The 21238-nt window shown below is 43.6% G+C and overlaps 1 protein-coding gene across 2 annotated transcripts in view; it reads right to left on the reverse strand.

Moving 5' to 3' along the window:
* The window catches only part of ALG9 (ALG9 alpha-1,2-mannosyltransferase), a 118260-nt gene extending 97860 nt beyond the window's left edge, over positions 1–20400 (reverse strand). Inside the window, exons 1-8 of one of the 2 annotated variants that reach the window (XM_075546583.1) lie at positions 20185–20400; positions 17809–17947; positions 16518–16652; positions 14975–15045; positions 12192–12280; positions 9983–10118; positions 8407–8494; positions 8127–8232 (exon numbers count right to left, since the gene is read on the reverse strand). In XM_075546583.1, coding sequence (XP_075402698.1) covers positions 8127–8232; positions 8407–8494; positions 9983–10118; positions 12192–12280; positions 14975–15045; positions 16518–16652; positions 17809–17947; positions 20185–20318 — 898 coding nt within the window. In that variant the 5' untranslated portion in view covers positions 20319–20400. The remainder of the gene's footprint in view (positions 1–8126; positions 8233–8406; positions 8495–9982; positions 10119–12191; positions 12281–14974; positions 15046–16517; positions 16653–17808; positions 17948–20184) is intronic. The other variant, XM_075546584.1, reaches the window with a different exon arrangement.
* Positions 20401–21238: the final 838 nt, after the last annotated feature.

The following is a 21238-nucleotide window of genomic DNA, read 5'->3' on the forward strand; positions in this document are numbered from 1 at the left end:
GACATTACTAAAAGTCTAAATACAGGCATGTACATATTTAAGTATATTTATATATAACAATAAGGAAATAGAGCTATGTACATACCGTATATACTCATGTATAAGCCAAGTTTTTCAAAACATTTTTAATGCCGTTTTGGTGGTAAAATTAGGTGCCTCGGCTGATATTCGAGTTAGCTTATATTCGAGTATATACAGTATATTTATATGTTAAGTATTAAAGTAGCAGACAGACATTGGGCCTCTATTCAAGTACTCATTCAATGCAAGAACACTTTGTTCTAATAATCCAGCATTCTGTGATCCTCACCTTCCTGACATGATCACTGAAGACAAAATGGGTATATTAGCAAATGTGGTGAAGAAAGTTGATAGTGCCTGGCTGTCAAAAGATACAGCATCTGGGGCCTTAAAGGCTTGACAGTAAACAAGCAGCCATCTAGCTGAGAAGCAACAAAGCCCACATGAAAGAAGCACACCAACCTGTGTGATCATGAGGTGTCGATAGGATCAGGTATCAGGCATCAAAGACCCAGAACAAAAAAAAATTATATCAATGTAAATGAGGGGGAGTGCAGGGTAGAAACCTAAAGCCCACCTGTAGACAACTGGACATCCCTTACAGAAAGGTCACAAGGAAAAAACAAACCAGTCGGGGTGCAGCATAGTACCAACGAAACATTCAACTTTCCTTTAATTTTTTAATGCTCCCCGGCCCTCCCCCCACTATCATGAATTCAGTTCTACCTTACAAATCTGGCTAGACCAGAGCATGTACATTGCTATGGATAAGAGCTTGCAACACAGGGAATCCACGACAGGTAAATGCCTCAGGACCAATAATGAAAATAGAGATACCAAGAGGGGAAGGTGAAGGTGGGGGGAACCATTCACAATGATCTACATATAACCCCTTCCAAGCACAACATAAACATGGGTGAAGGGAGACAGTGGTAGTATAAGACATGGGGGGGAAAATTAATAAATTACCAAGGGTTCATGAGGGAGGGAGGGGAAAAGGAGGAGTTGATATCAAGGGCTCAAGTAGAAAGAAAATGTTTTGAAAATGATGATGGCAACATATGTACGAATGTGCTTTACACAATGGATGGATGGATGGATGGATTATGGTAAGAGTCCCAATAAAAAGGATGAATATAAGGAAGAAAAGGGGAGTGGGGACATGGGGCACTAATCCACCAAGGGGAGGGTATTGTTTATATCTCCACAGGGAAAGTGGGACCAGACTTCAACCCAGTGTCGAAAGGTGTGAATGCAATATCCCGGCGTGGAGTAGGGAACCGGTGGAGAGGTCTGGGAGGCTGGCCCCAGCACCATAAATTAAGTGGATTCCTGCCCCTCCCCCGAAAAGAATTTGTTCCAAAGGACGACATTGACTCTGCAATTCCGGGAGATGGACATATCTGATCAGAGCACATGGGAGCAGATGAAGGGGCAGGAGGAGACAGTGGAACACAGCCTGGCCCACCAGGCCGTGAGGATGATGTTCCTGAGGAGAGCAGCCAGTCCACAGAGAGAACATGGCTGGCCCCACTATGAGAAATTATGCCAATCAGTGACTAAGGGCGATACAGGGGACAGTACCAGAGACACAGTGTGGGAATCGCACCTGACCTGATCCCACCACACCGAGGCAAAGCACTGGGGGAGTGCAGCGGAACAACAAGGGAATGGAGTGGCAAGGTCCCCAGGGAATGCTGAAAGTGGACTTTGAGGCCAGGGCGTGGTGCCCCAACAGAATGGACTGGAAAACGCTCCTAAGGGCCAGCAAACGATCCCTGAACTAACTACAAGCTTTTCTCTTGTGAACTGTTTAGGTCTGTTCTTTGTCAGTGGTTTGTTTTTGTTGTTTTGTTGTCTGGTTGTATACTGTTGTTTTGTTTTCCTCTGTCTTGTTTTTGTGCATGTTAGTGTTAGTCTGAATAGGACAGGCTGGATGAACTATCTGGAGGAAAGACAACGGGACCGATGGTTCGGGGGGACTTGGGGTGGGAGGATAGGGGGGGTAGGGAAGTGGTGTTGGCAAACACAGGGACAGGGAACAACATGGGACCCAAAATGGTGGAGAGGGGGGAGTGGCAGACCTGGTGGGAAATGACCAAGGGTAAGGTTGGTTAGAGAAGAGGTATACTCTAGCCCAGGTGGCGGCAAAGCATGGTAGTGGGGCAGGAGGAAGGTCAGGGGAGATGGAGGAAAGGACTGGGAGTCAAGGGGCATTTATGGAGGTCTAGACAAAGACATGTACATGCAAATATGTATAGGAGGATGGGGAAATAGATCTATGTGTCTATATTTATAGGTTGAGTATTATGGTGGCGGAGGGGCCTTGGGCCTCTACTCAAACACTCCCTCAATGCATGAATACTTTCTTTTATTAAATTGGAACTCTATGATCCTCACTCTCCCGACACAACTGCTGGAGCCAAAGTGGGTGAACAAGTACATGTGGTGAAGAAAGCTGATGGTGCCTGGCTATCAAAAGAGATAGTGACTGGGGTCTTAAAGGCTTGAAGATAAACAAGCGGCCATCTAGCTCAGAAGCAACAAAGTCCACATGGAAGAACACACCAGCCTGTGTGATCGAGTGGTCCTGAAGGGATCAGTTATCAGGCATCAAAGAACAAAAAATCATATCATTGACTGCACACCTCCATGATAGGATCGCTGAAGACAAATGGGTGCATAAGCAAATGTGGTGAAGACAGCTGATGGTGCCCGTCTACCAAAAGAGATAGTGTCTGGGGTCTTAAAGGCTTGAAGGTGAACAAGCGGCCATCTAGCTCAGAAGCAAAAAAGCCCACATGGAAGAAGCACACCGGCCAGTGCAATCACAAGGTGCCAAAGGGACCAGGTGTAAGGCATCATGCAAAAAAAAAAAAGATATATGTGTGTATATGTATATATATATATATATATGTGTGTATATCTATATATATATAGATATATATATATATACCATATTGAATGAAGGGGGAAGTGCAGAGTGGAGACCCAAGGCCCAAGTGTCGGCCAATGGAGATGCCCTCATACAGGGGTTTAGGAGAGGAGATGGGTTAATTAGGGTGCGAGGTAGTACCGATGAAGAACACAGCTTTTCCCCAGATCCTGGATGCTTCCTCCCCCCAACTACCATGATCCGAATTCTACCTTGCAGGGCTGGATATGGCATAGGTTGTACACTGGTACATATGGGAGCTGGAGGCACAGGGAATCCAGGGTGGATGATACCTTCAGGACCAAGGGTGTGAGGGGCGATGCTGGGAGAGTGGAGGGTGAGTGGGTTGGAAAGGGGGAACTGATTACAGGGATCCACAGGTGACCTCCTCCCTGGGAGAGGGACGGCAGATAAGGGGGGGAAGGGAGACTCCGGATAGGGCAAGATACGACAAAATAATGATGTATGGATTACCAAGGGCACATGAGGGAGGGGGGAGCAGGGAGGGAGGGGAAAAAAAAAGAGGACCTGATGCAAGGGGCTTAGGTGGAGAGCAAATGCTTTGAGAATGATTGGGGCAGGGAATATATGGATGTGCTTTATACAATTGATGTATGTATATGTAGGGATTGTGATAAGAGTTGTATGAGTCCCTAATAAAATGTAAAAAAAGAAAAGAGAGAAAAAAAGAAAATGATTAGGGCAAAGAATGTACAGATGTGCTTTATACAATTGATGTATGTATATGTATGGACTGTGATAAGAGTTGTATGAGCCCCTCATAAATTGTTTTTAAAAAAGAGCCCCAATAAAATTATTCAAAAAGGGGGTTTCTGTGGGGCACAGTGATGGTGGTGGGGAGTGGTAACGGGGAGCTGATGTCAAGAATTCAAGAAGGAAAGAATGTTGTGAAGGTGACTGTGGCAGCAACTGTACAACACTGCTGATGGGCGGCACTATGGAATGATCTGAGCTCTATTAACTCCCGATAAAATGATTTTGAACAAAATAAAAACTAAAAACAATTTTTAAAAGGGCTATCAAAAGCCATGGTACTAACAGTAACTTAAAAAAACAAGAAGCTCACTGCCAGAGTTGATGTCAACTGTGGTAGTTACGTAACCTGGTGTCAGCTTGAGGATTCAGAGTGAAGGGGTCGAGTCCAGCCTGTCAATCAGGTCACAGCCAGTGAGGCCTTGTGTGGGCATGGCCTTCTCCTGAGGATTGTGGGAACTCTTGTCTTCCTCCCGAGAGGTTGGAGATTCTCTCTGCTCACTCCCTGACAGACTCTCTACTGACAAGACACATGAAGAGAGGCTGGAAGAGCGGCTGATGGCAGCAAGAGCCCTGAACCTGGAGGAACCATGTGGAGACCCCTGCCAGCGCTGCGATGCTCACACTGCCACTGGATCCACAACAGTTCCCCCCACCAGCCTGCAATTCCTGCACTCGGTGTCACTGCATTCCTGAAGAGGGACTTATAGACTGTTGTCAGACATTAGGGCTAATGCCAGACGTATGGACTTGATCTGGGCTGAGCTGGGATGTTTGCTCAATATTCAATTGTTCTTTCTTATACACATATAAGTGTCTCTATGAAGTTGTTTCTCTAGTCTACACAGACTAACACACCATTGCATGACCCTACAGGACAGGGCAGAACTGCCCCTGAAAGTTTCCAACACTAACTCTTTACAAGAGGAGAAAGCTTCATCTTCCTCCCAAGGAACAGCCAGTGGTTTTCAACTGCTGACCCTGCAGTTAGCAACCCAACACGTAAGCACATGCTCCCCATGTTAACTTGTGTGACAGGGAAGGCAAATAGGGGGATGTCAGCAAAAATGGATGAAGGCTAAGGAAGAATTTATATGGAGTATAAGACTTAAATGTATCCGAGGCAAATACTAGTATATATACACTCTTGTAATAACAATAATCTACAAGTAGATACATAAACAGATATGGAAGCTGAACAGGTATGGGGAGGAGAATTAGGCTGGATCCACATATACACGAGGGGTAACACCCCCAAAAAGGATTTTTTTCCCCAAAGCTAGGTATTTAATTTTTTGTTATAGAACAATCTTATCACCTTCAAAGTACTCTCCATTACACTTAATGTATTTGTCAAATCTGCAATTCCATTCTTGGAAACATTTTTCAAACTCATCTGTTTGGATGGCTGACAGCACCTCCCTTTTTTTTCCTTTACCTCTTCTACATCCTCAAATCACTGTCCTTTCATGTCCCTCTTCATTTGGGGAAACACAAAGAAGTCGCACAGAGCAAGGTCAGGTGAGTCAGGTGAATGGGTCAAAAGAGGGATGCTATTGTTTGTCAAACAAAAACAGCATACTCAGATGGTAGTGTGAGCAGGTGCATTGTTGTGGTGGAAAAAACAGTCCCCTGTCTGCCACAAATCAGGCCATTTCTGTCACACACTGTTAAGTAATATTTTCAGAACCTCTAAACAGAAAGCTTGATTAACAGTTTGACCTGGTGGAATGAACCCCAAGTGCACTATCCCCCTCATATCACATCCAGTTTTGGGGGGTACCCCCTAATCCCTCATACACACACACACACACACACACACATATGACAGAGGCTATTTCTACACAGGTAATAACATATGCTTCAAATATATCCATGAATACAGTAGAGCAAACAGGGAATAAATTTATGAAAACTTCTTAGCTGTAACCAAATACTTTGAGGGCATGAGTCACTTGGCAGGCCTTGAGGCTCAGAGGACATTCAAGATCAACTGGCACAGCATATTTCACAAAGAAAATGCTCTACATTCTACTTTGTTGAGTAGTGACCGGAATCTTAATGGTTTGTGAGCAGTCATCTAAGGTGTAACCATTTTTCTCTCCTTGCCTGCAGCAAAAAAAGTCAGGTAAATAAAAGATACAGGAAAGAAGACAAAGGAAAGCTGATGGTGCTCGGCTATCAAAATATAGAGTCTGGGGTCTTAAAGGCTTGAAAATAAACAAGTGGCCATCTACTGAGAAACAACAAAGCCCACATGGAAGAAGCACATCAGCTCGTGAGATTACAAGACGTCGAAGGGATCAGGTATCAAGCAGCAAAGATCAAAAAAACTCATAGCATTGTGAATGAGGGGGGTGGGTGCAGGGTGGGGATCCAGGGCCCATCAATTGGCAATTGGACATCCCCTCGCAGAAGGGCTGCGGGGAGGAGACGAGCCAGTCAGGGTGTAGTGTAGCAATGATGAAACATACAATTTTCCTCTAGTTCTTGAATGCTTCTCTCCCCCACTATCATGATCCCAATTCCACCTTACAAATCTGGCTAGACCGGAGGATGTACACTGGTACAGATAGAAACTGGAAACACAGGGAATCCCAGACAGATAAACCCCTCAGGACCAGTGGTGAGAGTGACAACACTGGGAGGGTGGAGGGAAGGTGAGGGAGAAAGGGGGAACCGATTACAAGGATCTGCAATATAACCTCCTCCCTGGGGGACAGACAGCGGAGAAGTGGGTAAAGGGAGACATTGAACGGTATAAGATATGACAAAATAATAATTTATAAATTATCAAGGGTCCATGGGAGGGGGTGCAGGGAGGTAAGGGAAAAAATGAGGAGCTGATACCAAGGGCTCAAGAAGAAAGCAACTGTTTTGAGAATGATGATGGCAACAAATGTAAAAAAATACTTGACAAAATGGATGGATATAAGGATTATGATAAGAGATGTACGAGTCCCCAATAAAATTATTTTTTTAAAAAGACAAATGCACCACACAAAGTTCAGCCCCAGCAACCCTGAGGCCAGGAGAACTAATGTCTGGCTTCTATTCACTATCAACAGCTGTGAAAGGGTCATATTAGAACATACTGGAGAGAGTGGGAAAAAATTCAAAATCATATAAGAGACCACTAGGTTTACTGATTGGACAGACATTGGTAGAATCCCTGAGACATTTGGCTCTTAGTCACCTTTCAGGCCTGGAAATGAACTCATCCTTTGGCTCAATTTTTGGCCACAAAAGACAGGTCTTAAAAGCAAACAATAATGCTAATGAGGTATGTATTCCTTAGAACAATCAAGCACAAGAGATCAAAAGGGTCACATTTGTTCAAGGGCAAAGTTCAGAAGGCAGGAAGGAAGAATGCAAAGGGGAATGAACACAGGACAGAAGTGGGACGAGGGATGTTACATTGTGGGGATTTAATCAATGATATGAAACAAAATGTGAATGTTTTGTTGAATGTAAAACTGATTTTCTCTGTTAGTGTTCACCCAATTTATGTAGCAACGATAAAAAATACAACTTTCCTCTAGTTCCTAAATGCTTCCCCGCACCCCACCACCCCACTACCACGATCCCAATTCTACCTTGCAAGTCTGGCTAGACCAGAGGATGTACACTGATACAGATAGCAACTGGAAACACAGGGAATCCAGGGCAGATGATCCCTTCAGGACCAGTAGTGTGAGTGGTGTTACTGGGAGCATAGAGAGAGGGTGGGTTGGAAAGGGGGAACCAGTTACAAGGATCTACATGTGACCTCCTCCCTGGGGGATGGAAAACAGAAAAGCGGATGAAGGGAGATGTCGGACAGGGCAAGATATGACAAAATAATAAATTATAAATTATCAAGGGTCTATGAGGGAGGGGGGAGCAGAGAGGGAGGGGAAATATGAGGAGCTGATGCCAGGGGCTTGGGTGGAGAGCAAATGTTTTGAGAATAATGAGGGCAATGAATGTACAAATGTGCTTTACACAATTGATGGATGTAGGGATTGTGATAAGAGTTGTATGAGCCCCTAATAAAAATGATTTAAAAAAACATTAACAGTAAAAAAAATAATAAGTTAACAAAGCAGTAAATATTATAAGCACTTATTGAAAGTCGTGGCGAACCTTACATGGCATCCTCAAAGCTAAGGAATTGGGAGTAACAGATAGCAGGCCAAGAAGAAAGTCAGTATCTGAATGCCATCACCAATTCAGGACAATTGTTGGAGTAGCTACACCATGTAAGCACTAAGCTAGACACAAATGTCATCCTAGTTTTCAAAACGAGAATAGGATCCCTTGCAAAGAAATGCTGTATCTGATGAAAGGGGGCAACTGGAATAAAAACTTGAAGCTTAGGCAAATGAACTCTTCCCTAAGTTCCCTAGAGCCTTACCATAAAGATCCGGTCCGTGAGGAGTAAAGACATTATACAAAACAATGTTGAACGGGGCAATTACCAACTTCCCGTAATAGTAGCTGTCGATGACCACCACAGGTACCTACAACAGCAGAAAAGACAGAGCAATTATAGGGTTTTGTTCGGGAAAAACTCTCAAAGTGCTAATAAAGCATACCTTAGAATTAAAAAGAAAAACAGAATCAACTCATGTTTTGTCTTTCCTACATAGAAGCTGCTTTCATCACAATTTTAGAACAAGGCAAAGCTAACTCACCAGAAAGAGAAATAAGGCCGCCAGTGACCAATAAAAGAAACTCTTCCACCTTTGTTTCATGACCAGCAAATCAAAGGCAATAGGTAATCTTTTAAAAAAAACAGAAGGTGGGGAGTTAAGTAAAATCCTTACAGAGAATACAAACAGATCAGATGCCCACATAACATTAAGCTACACTGAAAAGTAAATGTCTATGACAGTCAGAGTGAAGCAAGAATGCTGGTATGGACTGACCTCTTTACAAAATCCTTGTGCACATGCTGACCTACTGGAATAAACCCCATTTGATATGCTGTATGTATAATATTAACGATATATGATGAATAAATGTGCCCTATTACCCTGTACCTTTGGATTGCAAACACAAACAAACATGTCTTGGAAGAAGTAAAACCTCCTTAGATGTTAGGCTGGTGATATTTTGGACCTGTTCTCGGGAGGACTAGTCCTCGGGGAAGGCTACCAGGCTTGGTAAAGTAGAGGGTCAGTGGGAAAAGAGGACGGCCTTTACAGGGGAGGATTCACACAACGGGCTCAAACATAGCATTGACTCTAAGGATGGCAAGAGACTGGGCAGTGTTTTGCTCTACTGTACGTGGGGTTGCTATGAGTTCAAACCAACCCAATGGCTTCCAACAACACTGCCCGGCCAAATAAATATTGATCTCTCCCTTATATAATATACAAGGGGTTTAGTAAGATAATATTACAAACTTTGACTTCAATTCTGATATACTCCCTTCTAATAGCATTTGCTTATCTTCCTTATATTTACAATTAATTCCTATAAATAAATAAATTCCTCAAGCAAGTGGCATATACGTGCTGCCTGCATTTCACTATTTCTTCTTGAAGGCCTATTATCACACTAATGAGCCTGATCTCACATCAGCAGGAACTTCTTCTTACCCAGACCTACCATCTCCTCACATATCTTTCTGTTGCCCTTGACACCAAGGAGCTGCTCTTTGACTCCCTCAGCATGTCTTACTTCCAGGGCTCTGTGCTTGTGCAGACTTTTACCCCCTACCCTCTCACCATGGAGCTTCCACTCTTGCTGTAGGAGCAGCGGCCTTCCACGCGTGATTTCCAAGTCTAAGACACTGCTCAGAGCCTTCCCCACAGCCACCGGTAATGCTCTCCCTACAATAAGTTACCCCGAATCGACCCAAATGGCAATTGCTGGCTCAAATTTCAAGTGTTCTGTAAGATCTTTTCAGAACCAATTTCTCTGATCTCTGAATTCTTACAGTAAATATCATGAGTTACTATGGGATACCTTTTCTGATTTGAACTTCCACATTCAGTTATATAAACGTTGCATTAACACTTTGTATTTTCACTTTTTGTCTCCCAAGTAACTAAAATCCCAAATACCTAATATGTCTTTTTGTTTTCAATACCTTGTATTTCTCCATTGAGAGCATCACACTTGTAATTACTTGTTCAATGTCTATGACTTTCCTACTATGACTGTCTTATGTAGCACAACATCAATGGCACCTAGCACAATAATGCAATAACAAGATTTACTTCATGCTCAATATATGGGAGAGGAAGGTGTGTCAGTTCTTACCCAAGAGCTGCACTGAATGGCCAGCCTAAGATGGCCCCCGCTGCGACGCCAAGCACAGCAATGGAAGTCTTGTCCATGTACCATCCTGTCATAGCTATCAACGTGGTATACATACAGAAACTGCTGGGAAGAAAAGCTGCAAGAGGGGACAGGAGTTTGAATTACCAGACATTCACTACTATAAATGTATCTATATTGCAAGGGGTGAATAGCCAAGCATATATTTGGAGCAGGGCTATATTAGGAATGGGCAAGCAGTAAAATGATACGCCTTTACAAAATAAAATGAATGACTCTCATTTTCAGTTTTCAGGTACCAATTCAGTATCCTAATTAGGTAATACCAATCATACACTTCCTCTCCTGGCCTATACCCCAAATCTACAACACAGACAATCCTAAGTTCCCCAGGAATACTCCCAGGTTGCCCTCCCCTGTACCACACAGGAGTTCTTGGAAGCCTTGGGTGGCAGCACTGCTTCGCATGCTGCATCCACTGACAGTCTGATCTGCAGCTAGCCTCTACTCATTTCCATTTGCCATGGATTTCTAGTTGAACAAGAGGGCTTCCAAAGTTTGTAGGGAAACTCCTTTATCTACAGGAGCGGACTAAGCACGTGTAGGGTCTCGGCGATAGTAACATTTGACCAAAGTGGCTAGAAGAGACCAATTAAATGTCTCGCTACTCTACATAAAAATGGAATCACATGACTGTGCTACAAAAAACCTGCCTCTTGCTGCACAGGACCTGCTCCAACTGGCACAATGAAAACACCACCAGCTCCCAGGGCACCAGCAACAAGGACCACAAGAAGCAAACAGCAGGAAGTCTCTTCAAAAAATGTCGGCAAGCTATGAACATTGAGAAGTCACTGAAAAAAGAACCCTCCCCAAACTGTGAAGGACACCCTTCTCGGGTAAGTATCCAATAACATCAATTCAGCTGCCGACATGGAGGAAAACAGTCCCGACCAACTTGGAGACAACGGCTCTCAGGGCACTCAGGAGGCAGAGGCCTGACGTCTCTGCAGAATAGCACGAACGGGGAGATGGTATCACAAGTACTCTCAGATATTCAGTGAGCGAAAAATAAACAGTATATTAGATTCCACATACAGAGAAGAAATTAAAGTTGAGTCAATATTATCTAGTACCTTAATTTTTCTGGCAAGTTGGGAACAGATCATCTGTATTTTGGAAGTAGGCTACCTCAGCTCAGCTCACAAAACTTAAAGAGTGTTTGATTGGCAGCACAGTTTGAGAGTTATCATCCTAGAGTCTGGTTTTTATTCCAGAGCAGTGGCTCTCAACCTTCCTAACGCCACAGCCCTTTCATACAGTTCATCTTGTGTGGTGACCCCCAACCATGAATTATTTTCGTTGCTACTTCATCACTGTCATTTTGCTACTGTTATGAATCGGGCGATCCCTGTGAAAGGGTCATTCGACCCCAAAGGGGTCGCGACCCATAGGTTGAGAACCGCTGTTCTAGATGCTTACTATAGAAGAAAACGGGAAAGAGAAAGTGCACACCTCTCTAGAAAATACTGTAAGTCATGGTTAGAAAGAGAACCATCAAGGCATACTGTGGGCCCAAGGGCCTTCGGTGAACAAAAGAAAGCTATTTTCTTTCTCTTAACAGCAAAGAAAGGCAGTGATATTGCTGTTGTTGTTGTTTCTTTTTTCCCTCCAGTTTTGTGATGACTGAAGAGAATACTAAAAATGTAATAGGAAGTATCAGTTGATTCTGGTGATGATTGTACAACTTTTTGATGTGCCTGAATTAATAAATCGTGTGACATGTGGAGGAAAGGCCAGGGGAACTATTTAAAAAGAAAGAACATATCCTGGTGAGAAGATCAGTTCTCCCACTGGTGGACATTGCATGTCTTCCTGTGCTTCAGCTCCTCACCCATGAAAATGAGATCTTTCTCTCACTTACACCATAGGATTGTTGTAAAGGTCAATCAAATCGACACAAGGGGGCTTAAAAATAATAATACAATATCAGGGAGCTTCCTAGAGTTTGTAGAAAACAGAACGAAAAGATAATGGCATTTTTCTATGACATTTTTGAAGCCCTCTTGTACAGATTTGCAAATTATTGATCTGTTATACAAATACAACCTGTATCTGTACAAGTGCTTCTTTTCCATGCAACTGTGAAAGATCCTGTAGTTAGTATTCCTTTACCCATTCTCTCAATCACCTGATGATGAGCAAAACATTCCAGTGCTGAGAACCAAGAAGGCTAGCATCATTCGACCCACATGCAACCCAAACTTCTTGCACACCGCCCTAGGAGGAAACCAAAGAATATTACAACAGCAAATCTTAAAAGACACATTTCAAATCAGCCAACAAAACATCAAAACCATTGGTAACACTAGAGATATAAAGTCAAATACAGATTTTTTTCACAATTTTTTGTATGACAGACTAAAACATTCTTATTCCTTACACAGGAAAGTGGCAACCAACCTCAGAGAAAATATATGTTGTTTTTCTTAATCGTTTTATTAGGGGTTCATACAACTCCTATCACAATCCAAACATACATCAATTATGTAAAGCACATTTGTACTTTCATTGTCATCATTCTCAAAACATTTGCTTTCCCTGGCATCAGCTCCTCATTTTATCCCCTCCTTCCCCGCTCCCCCCTCCCTCATGAGCCCTTGATAATTTATAAATTATTATTTTGTCATATCTTGCCCTGTCCGACATCTCCCTTCACCCACTTTTCTGTTGTCCGTCTCGCAGGGAGGAGGTCACATGTAGATCCTTGTTATTAGTTCCTCCTTTCCAGCCCACCCTCCTTCTACCCTCCCAGTATCACCACTCACACCACTGATCCTAAAGGGATCATCGCCCTGGATGTGTTTACAGTTCCTCTCTGTACCAGTGTACATCCTCTGGTCTAACCAGATTTTTAAGGTAGAATTGGAATCATGATAGTGGGGGAGGAGGAAGCATTTAGGAACTAGAGGAATATTATATGTTTCATTGTTGTTATATCACACCCTGGCTGACTCATCTCCTCCCCTAAACCCTTATGTAAGGGGATGTCCAGTGGCCTACAAATGGGTTTTGGGTCTCCACTCTGCACTCGCCCCCTCATTCATTATGATAAGATTTTTTGTTCTGATGATGCCTGATACCTGATCTCTTCGACACCTCATGATCACACAGGCTGATGTGCTTCTTCCATGTGGGCTTTCTTGCTTCTGAGCTAGATGGCCGCTTATTTACCTTCAAGCCTTTAAGACCCCAGACGCTATATCTTTTGATAGCCAGGCATCATCAGCTTTCTTCTCCACATTTGCTTATGCACCCATTTGTCTTCAGTGATCGTATCATGGATGTAAGCACACATGATATGATTTTTTTGTTCTTTGATGCCTGATAACTGATCCTTTCGGCACCTTGTGATCACACAGGCTGGTGTGCTTCTTCCATGTGGGCTTTGTTGCTAGATGGCTGCCTGTTTATGCGTATGCTTTTATGTGCTAGATTTACATCTACTATCAATCGCAACACAGTATTATCTTGTGGGGTAAGCAACAGACCTTCAATTCAGATGGCTGCAGGTTCAAATTCTAGCTCTGTCTTTTAGTAGGAGCAGGACCTTGGACTAGTTAAGTAATTTGTCAGATTTCTCAACTATAAAAGGAGTAAGCAATAGCAACTAGGCAGAAGTTTCTGTGCCTGCCATGAGCAGTCCTACTTTGTCCTCTGTAGTTGCTTTGAGTCAGAATGGGCTCCACAGCAGTTGGCTTGGTGCCAATTTGGTTAGATACCTATATTGGTTCAGTTGATCTATATTTGTATAACAATTTTAACAATTTTCTTATTCTCACTCCTTACTGGATTTCAAAACTTCCTTCTGACATAGCTGTGTTACTTCAGCTATCCCTTTACAGGTCATTTAGTATGGATGTCTTAATGGTGAATCCTGTTTCTGTTCACGTGGCTTGCTTTCAACTTGAAGGTCTCCATTTATACCCGTTCTTGAAAGATGGTTCAGTTGAGTATATAATTTTAAGATGGCCATCATTATCTCTCAACACTCTGAAAATATTTTTGTCTCCTGGCCATGGAGAAGCTTTCTGTCCTAACACACTTTTGTAGATTCTGTTCGTTCTCTATTAACTTTAAGCATTCTCTTTGTCTTTAGTGGTCTACATAGTTTCACCAGGTTTCTTTTAAAATATATATTTTTTTATTGTGATTTCGGTGAAAGTTTACACAGCAAATTGGGTTCCTATTTAACAATTTCGATAGAAATTGCCTTTAGATTTTCCCATGTCCGGTACTCTAGCTTCCCTGCATATAGATTCCCAAACATAGTTGGTCTACCACCCCATTTCAATGCCCTCCCCTCACAATTAAAAACTTTTGTACCATTTCCCTTTAACCAGGATAAAGTGTACGTATCTGCTTCTGTAGCCCCTCTGGATTTTCCCCTTCCAGGGACCAGTATCGCCCACTTTGGAAAACATCTCCAATTCTTCCCAAACAAACAAACTCATTGCCATCAAGTGGATGTCTACTCATAGCGACCCTATAGGGCAGGGTAGAACCATCCCTGTGAGTTTCCGAGGCTGAAAGCCCTGTCTTTCTCCCTGGGAGCCACTGGTGGTTTCGAACTGCAGACCTTGCAGATCACAGCCCACCACGTAACTACTATGCCACCAGGTCTCCTTTTGGGACACACTGCTTTAGAGTAATGGCTGACCTTTTAGTAGAACTGATATCTTAACAATATTACATCTTCCGATCCATGAGCACGTGTGCTCTTCTACTTAATTAGGTTGACTTTCATTTCTTTTAGCAATGTTTTAGAGTTTTCAGTGTATAAGTCTCTCACCTCCCTAGATAAATTTATCCCTAGGAATTTTCTATTTTAAATCACAGCCTAAACTATGAGAGATAGTCTATGCTTTATTGGGTTTCCTCATCACACTTTCAGAAGCCAAGATTTATACTCACTTATAAAAATAAAGTTCACAAATACAGCTGACAAAAGCCAGGAGACATCGCAAAAAGTAGAAGACAAGAATCTGAAGAAAAAAAACACCAGAATAAGAAAATAGGAGTCAGATATAAGTTCAAACAAACAAAAAAACCTCTTCAAAATGAAAACACTCTAATTTTTATTAATGACATTAAAAACTATTAACATCTTCTTGCACAGTGGTGTGTAATAAGAACTATGAAAATACTCACATCCTTATACTAGTTATATATATTTCTATAACACCAGTCCACAGAATTAACTTAAAATATTGATGGGGAAAAAAGTTCTTTTCATAAAAAACTTAATTGCAGCACTATAAATCTGAAGAGGAAATGTTAACCATAAAATGTTGGATATCAGCGGTGCAGGGAAGAGACGAGCCAGTCAGGGTGCAGTGTAGCACCGATGAAACATGCAACTTTCCTCTAGGTCTTTAATGCTTCCTCCTCCCCACTATCATGATCCCAATTCTACCTTACAAATCTGGCTAGACCAGAGGATGTACACGGTACAGATAAGAGCTGGAAACCCAGGGAATCAGGGACAGATAAACCACTCAGGGCCAATAATGAGAACAGTGATACCAGGAGGGGAAGGGGAAGGTCGGGGAGAGAAAGTTGGAACTGATCACAAAGATCTACATATAACCCCCTCCCTGGAGGACAGACAACAGAAAAGTGGGTGAAGGGAGACATCAGGCAGTGTTAGACATGAAAAAATAATAGTAACTTATAAATTATAAAGGGGTTGTGAGGGAAGATGGGGGAGGGAGGGGGGAAAAATGAGGATCTGATACCAAGGGCTCAAGTAGAAAGAAAATATTTTGAGAATGATGATGGCAACCAATGTACAAATGTGTTTGAAACAATGGATGGATGTATGGATTGTGGTAAGAGTTGTATGAGCCCCCAATAAAAAGATTTTTTTTAAGTTGGGTATCAGGAAATGATTAAGTAAATTATTCTCTTTTACTGATTATTATATGGCTATTAAAATATGTGACTATGCGGGCAGTGGAAAAATTCTTATAATATAATGCTGCCCATTGGTGCCATCTTCACAACTGTCATGTTTGAGCCCATTGTTGCAGCCACTGTGTCAGCCCATCTTGTTGAAGCCTTTCCTTTTTTCACTGATTCACTACTTTGCCAGGCATGACGTCCTTGTCCTGAGACTGGTGCCTCCTGATAACATGTCCGAAGTCCTAATATGCGACCCCATTACACATTGCTTCCATAAGACCTACCGCACTTATCAGCACTTGCTCAATGTTCATTTTCCGCTTCACACTGTTTCCATGAAGGCAGACACTAGGTTAAATCCATAGCACTTAATACAGTGTCCAGCAAATAAAAGTTGCCCAAATAATATTTATTGAGTGATAGGTGAATGACTAAATGACTCCTTTGATAAAAGTCCCTTTCTAACGATAGAAACTTTGTCTTATTCTCAAAACAGTTCTAAAAACCCATGCCCTGATCCATTATTCTTTTTTCTACGTTGGCCAGCCCTTACCTTATTAGTCTGGAGAATTCTTGCATGAAAGGCAGCTGGCCAGGCATGAAGCACCAGGTAAGCATATGAGCGGATGGCATACACTGGGGAATATTCCCAAGTCTGGAATCCAGTCCCATAGATGAGGTAATGTGTCTACAAGGACAAAACAGATGACAGGTCATTGGCCAAACATCCTTGTCAGGATGCATGTGAAGTTTCCAAGTAGAAATGTTAGAGAGGCAAAGGTATACAAAAATGTTGAAACTCTCAGCAAGATTTGCAAGTAAGGAATAAGAAAAGATCAAAGTGGCCCAATACTGAAATATAGGAGGGCAGCATCCATTCTACAGGACTATTGTGTAGTTGACAATGAAAGCTTGATTCTTAAAAATAAATAAGTCAAAGAAAGCTTGACTCTTACCCTCTACTTAAAATTTTTAAAATCGTCACTAGCCAAAATAAAGAAACTCTATATCTTATGTTTTTTACACTAACTACAGAAAGCCTTCTTCTGTTGGCTATTTTTTCTGAACATAAAAGATAATCAGAAAAGTTTACCTCTGAATGTCCTATAGTGGGACGAAGTCTAACATGTATAAATCCAGAACTAGAGGGATACGAATATTATTTGGCAGCATTGCCTATTTGGGTAAACATCAGAATTTCTTCTAAAATAGTGAAGAACGTTGCTGCCTCTGCGGCGTGTGACTTGGATATAAGGAGCAGATTAAAGAGCTGCTTCTCTGGTCAGTTTTGAAGTAGTTATTCACCGCAAAAACTATCTTCGTGGGGGCAGGGAGTATAGGGGGTGAGATAGAGAGGGAAAGGGGGTTTGGGGAGTAAGTAATGATGATGGGAAAGGGGAAGGTGCACTAGAACGGATTGTGATTGCATAAATCATCCTAAAGGCAATTTAACCATGGGGAGGGATGCTCTAAAATTGATATAGGGATGTACTGTACAATTCTCCGTGATGTGATTGAACTACTGAATTATATGATATGTAAATTACTTGGCAATAAAACCTGGGGGGGGGAGAAAAGCTATCTTCAAATATTATTTTGATTTTTTTAATGTGGGGGGTTCTTTTGTTTGGGGTTTTTAATATACATTACCTATCCAAGTAAACCAGTCAAACTACCTGCATGCTTCAATAACAGGCAAACCATTACGTTAGTGAAAATGAAGTTCTTTAACTATTAGTTACAACTCTGGTATTTTGTTTGGTAACAAGGTTCCAAACAGTCAAATTGAGGAAGGGGAGGAGGGGGTTGGGCGGGGAAAGGACGTTTACAAAGAAATCACCTACTGGTTCCCAGTAGTTGAATGTTTCATCGCAGTCTGAGATGTTGCTCAGGAGGGCAGCGCATAACCTTGCGGAGAGCAGACACTTGAAGGCAGTCGATCCTTCAGGTGCCCAGACTTGTCCTGCTTTGGTCCCAGATACCCTGCTCAGAAGCAAAAGAAGAAAAAGGAAAAAATCAGGGAGGACCCACAAAGCAAGAATAAAACTACGCAGAAAAGACAGGAAGGGCAAAGGAAACCAAAGCAGTGAAGTTATTCTCCTAAAGAGATGGCTGTTCGTCGTTCTGATTTACTGTTGTTAGGCCCCACTCAGTCAATGGCAACTCCTAGGGACTCCACGTGCAACAGAATCAAACACTGCCTGGACCTGCTTCTTGCTCAAATTGTTCTTGGGTTCAAACACAGCCCAATGGTGCAGCCATGTCAATCGAGCTCATTGAGTGTCTTCCTCTTTCTCACTGATTCCTCTATCTGACCAAACATGGTCTTTTTCCAGGGACTGGTCTCTCCTGACAACATGTCCAAAAATGAAGTCTTGCCATCTTCACTTCTAAAAAGCATTCTGGCTGTAATTCTTCCAAGACAGATTTGTTTAATGGTCCATGGTATATTGAATATTCTTCACTAGTGGACTAACTGAAAGAAGACCTTTATTCACTGAATCCATCTCCTACTTTTGATATGTAAATTAACTTACACACTTTATTTAGCTTGCTGCATCTATGAGACTTATTTGTCTTTAATTAATTTGAAAGCAAAAAAAGGCTCTCGTTTTTTCTTTCTTCTGTAACAAGGTCTTTACTCTCCTTGGCTTTATTCATGCATCAGTTTGCTGAAGTATACATAATTATTGCTGTGCTCTTCACTCACTCATTCACTGCCATCGGTTGACACTGACTCCTAGTGACCCCAGCACAGTGTTGAACTGCCTGTGTTTCTGAGACTGTAATTCTTAACACGAGGAGAAAGTCCCGTCTTTCTCCCATTGAATGACTGGTAGTTTTGAACTGCTGACCCTGCAGCTAGCAACCTAATGTGTAACCACTATGCCACCAGGGCTCTTGCTTTGCTCAGTGTTGTTAGGTGCCATCGAGTCAGCTCTGACCTACAGCGACCCTCTGCACAACAGATCAAAACACAGCATGGTCCTGTGCCATCCGCACAATTGTTCCTGTGCCTGAGCCCATTGATGCAGACACTGTGTCAATCCATCTTGCTGAGGACCTTCCTCTTTATTGCCTCCCTTCCACTTCACTCACCCTCTCAATCCAATTCCTTCTTTGGATATGTAAATTAATTTATACACTTTAGCTTGCTGCTCTAGGGTGCCCATTTGTCCTGTTGCTGCCATCCTCACTTTTAAAAGCATCCTAGCTGTAATTTGTTGGTTCTAGTGGTCCAGAGTACATTGAATATTCTTCAGTAGGAGAATAGAAAGGTCGATTTACTGTGTCCACTAAGAGGTGTTGCTCTTAGCTGCCCTTAAAAGTCCACTCTTCAACTAATATCAACCCCATGCACACCAGGAGAGGTCAGTTGTGACGGGAAAGAATTTTCCTCCTCGGGTTTTCATTGGCCAATTTGGGGGAAGTAGATTGTCAGGCCTTTCTTCCTAACTGCCTTAGTCTGAAGCGCCATTGAGGAAAGAGCATAATCCCCAAGCCTAACCGATTGCCTTCCATTCCATTCAGTCACGGAAGACCGCTTTGTTTTTTTCCCTTTGCTTTAAACCATTACAGTGGTGGTACCCCTTCACGGCTGACCTTTCGGTTCCCAGTGAATTGCTCTAACCACTGCACAACCAGGTATCCTTGAACAGTGTCCCTGGAGCCCTGCAAACCACGAAGCGCCTACACTGGATTGAGTTGCAATAGTTGGGAATGCAACTGGGTTTCTCCGCAGGGAAGGCGAGAATTCCACCACTGGACCACCACTGCCCTCAAGTTCAACTACACAGAAGCCTCCTCTGCATAGCGTGTAACTATAACCTCCAGTCCCCAAATGTGACCGCTTCTTCCAGGTCAACTTGCAGTCTGGGGGTTGGTGGGGGGAGGCGGCTAGGGGCTAGCGGGCTGCAGGGGCCGGGAATGGAAGGAGTGAAGGATCCGGCCTAGTGGAGGCGTGGCGGACGCAGAGAGAAATCGTCCTAAGGGCTCCGGCAGGGCAGTGCTCGGGTCAGTGTCGCCCCCGGCCCGGGGGCGCCGCGAGCTCAGCCCAGAGGGACCGGTTCTCAAGGTTCCTCTACGGGAGAAGGGACCTGGGCTGGGGTGACATTGACCTGCTCTGGAAGAAGAGCCCCCCCACCCCCGGCTGCGCCCCCAGACCCTCCCGGAGCCGCGCCGGGCCCGGCCACGCCCCCGCCGGCCCGCAGGCCACGTACTCGGCCCGGTGCTCCGCGCCGCCCGCCTCTCGGCCGCACAGCAGAGCCCGCAGCTTGTCCGCGGTCGAGCCGGCCGCGTCCCCGCCGCTGGCCCCGCTTCCCTTCGGGCGCGGCCTGGACCGTCGGCTCACCATGACAAGCGAGGGCGACGAGGAGGCCTTCTGCGCCCTACGGAGCCGACAGGCGCGGAGACAGGGGCTGGCGACGGTGTCCGCCGAGGGACGAAAGACCGTGACATGCGCAGACCGGACGCACGGATTGCGTTACAGGGTCAGCGCGGGCAGAGCCCAGGCAAAGGAGGAGTGGGGCTTCAGACGTTACTGTCGCCATCATAGCTAGCCTCTTTCCCCAAACTTGAAACTCTGGCCAGCCCTCCCTTTCTCATACTTTCTGTTCCTTCATTTTCCCGCCTCCACTACAAAAACTGCCCTTCAGCTAATCAATTTAAAAGACAACATAAAGCAATTGAGCAACTCAATAAAGTGAGGGTCTCCTTTGATCAAAAGTGGGGGGTTCTCTTAAAGCTCACTTGAACTCCTGACTCTCTCTGTGGTCTGGTAATTGACTGCTCTTCAGAAGATGAAAGGGCAAAGGCCGCTGGACTCTGGAATGGGAAGAAAAGCAAGCTGGAGGACAGTTGTGTTCTGTGGAGCAGTCAACCAGACAACACTTACTGTCGTTGCAACTGCAGCATGGTAGTTGGCATTTTGCATAATTTATCTTTTTTTAAATGTGAGACTCTCAGCCGCCTTATCTGATCCGTACGGAAACTGAGGCCCCAGGAGATGGACATAGCTAGTAAATGGTGGAGACATACTCCAACCAGGTCTGCCTTACTCTTTACGCGAAGTAGCTTGCTTAGGTTTTCATACAGGTTAAGTCGATGATGTCACACCTGTGATGATGCTACACTCACTCCCCATACCTCCACCGCAGCTTCCCAAACACAATTTCTACCCTACCATGAGAAGTTCTGTAGCACTAACTGAAGCAAGTTTATAGGGATGCTGTCCTTGATAGGGACTTAGAAGGTTTATGATTTCATACTCCCCCA

This window comes from Tenrec ecaudatus, chromosome 4, assembly GCF_050624435.1.
Source record: "Tenrec ecaudatus isolate mTenEca1 chromosome 4, mTenEca1.hap1, whole genome shotgun sequence".
Taxonomy (NCBI): Eukaryota; Metazoa; Chordata; class Mammalia; order Afrosoricida; family Tenrecidae; genus Tenrec; species Tenrec ecaudatus.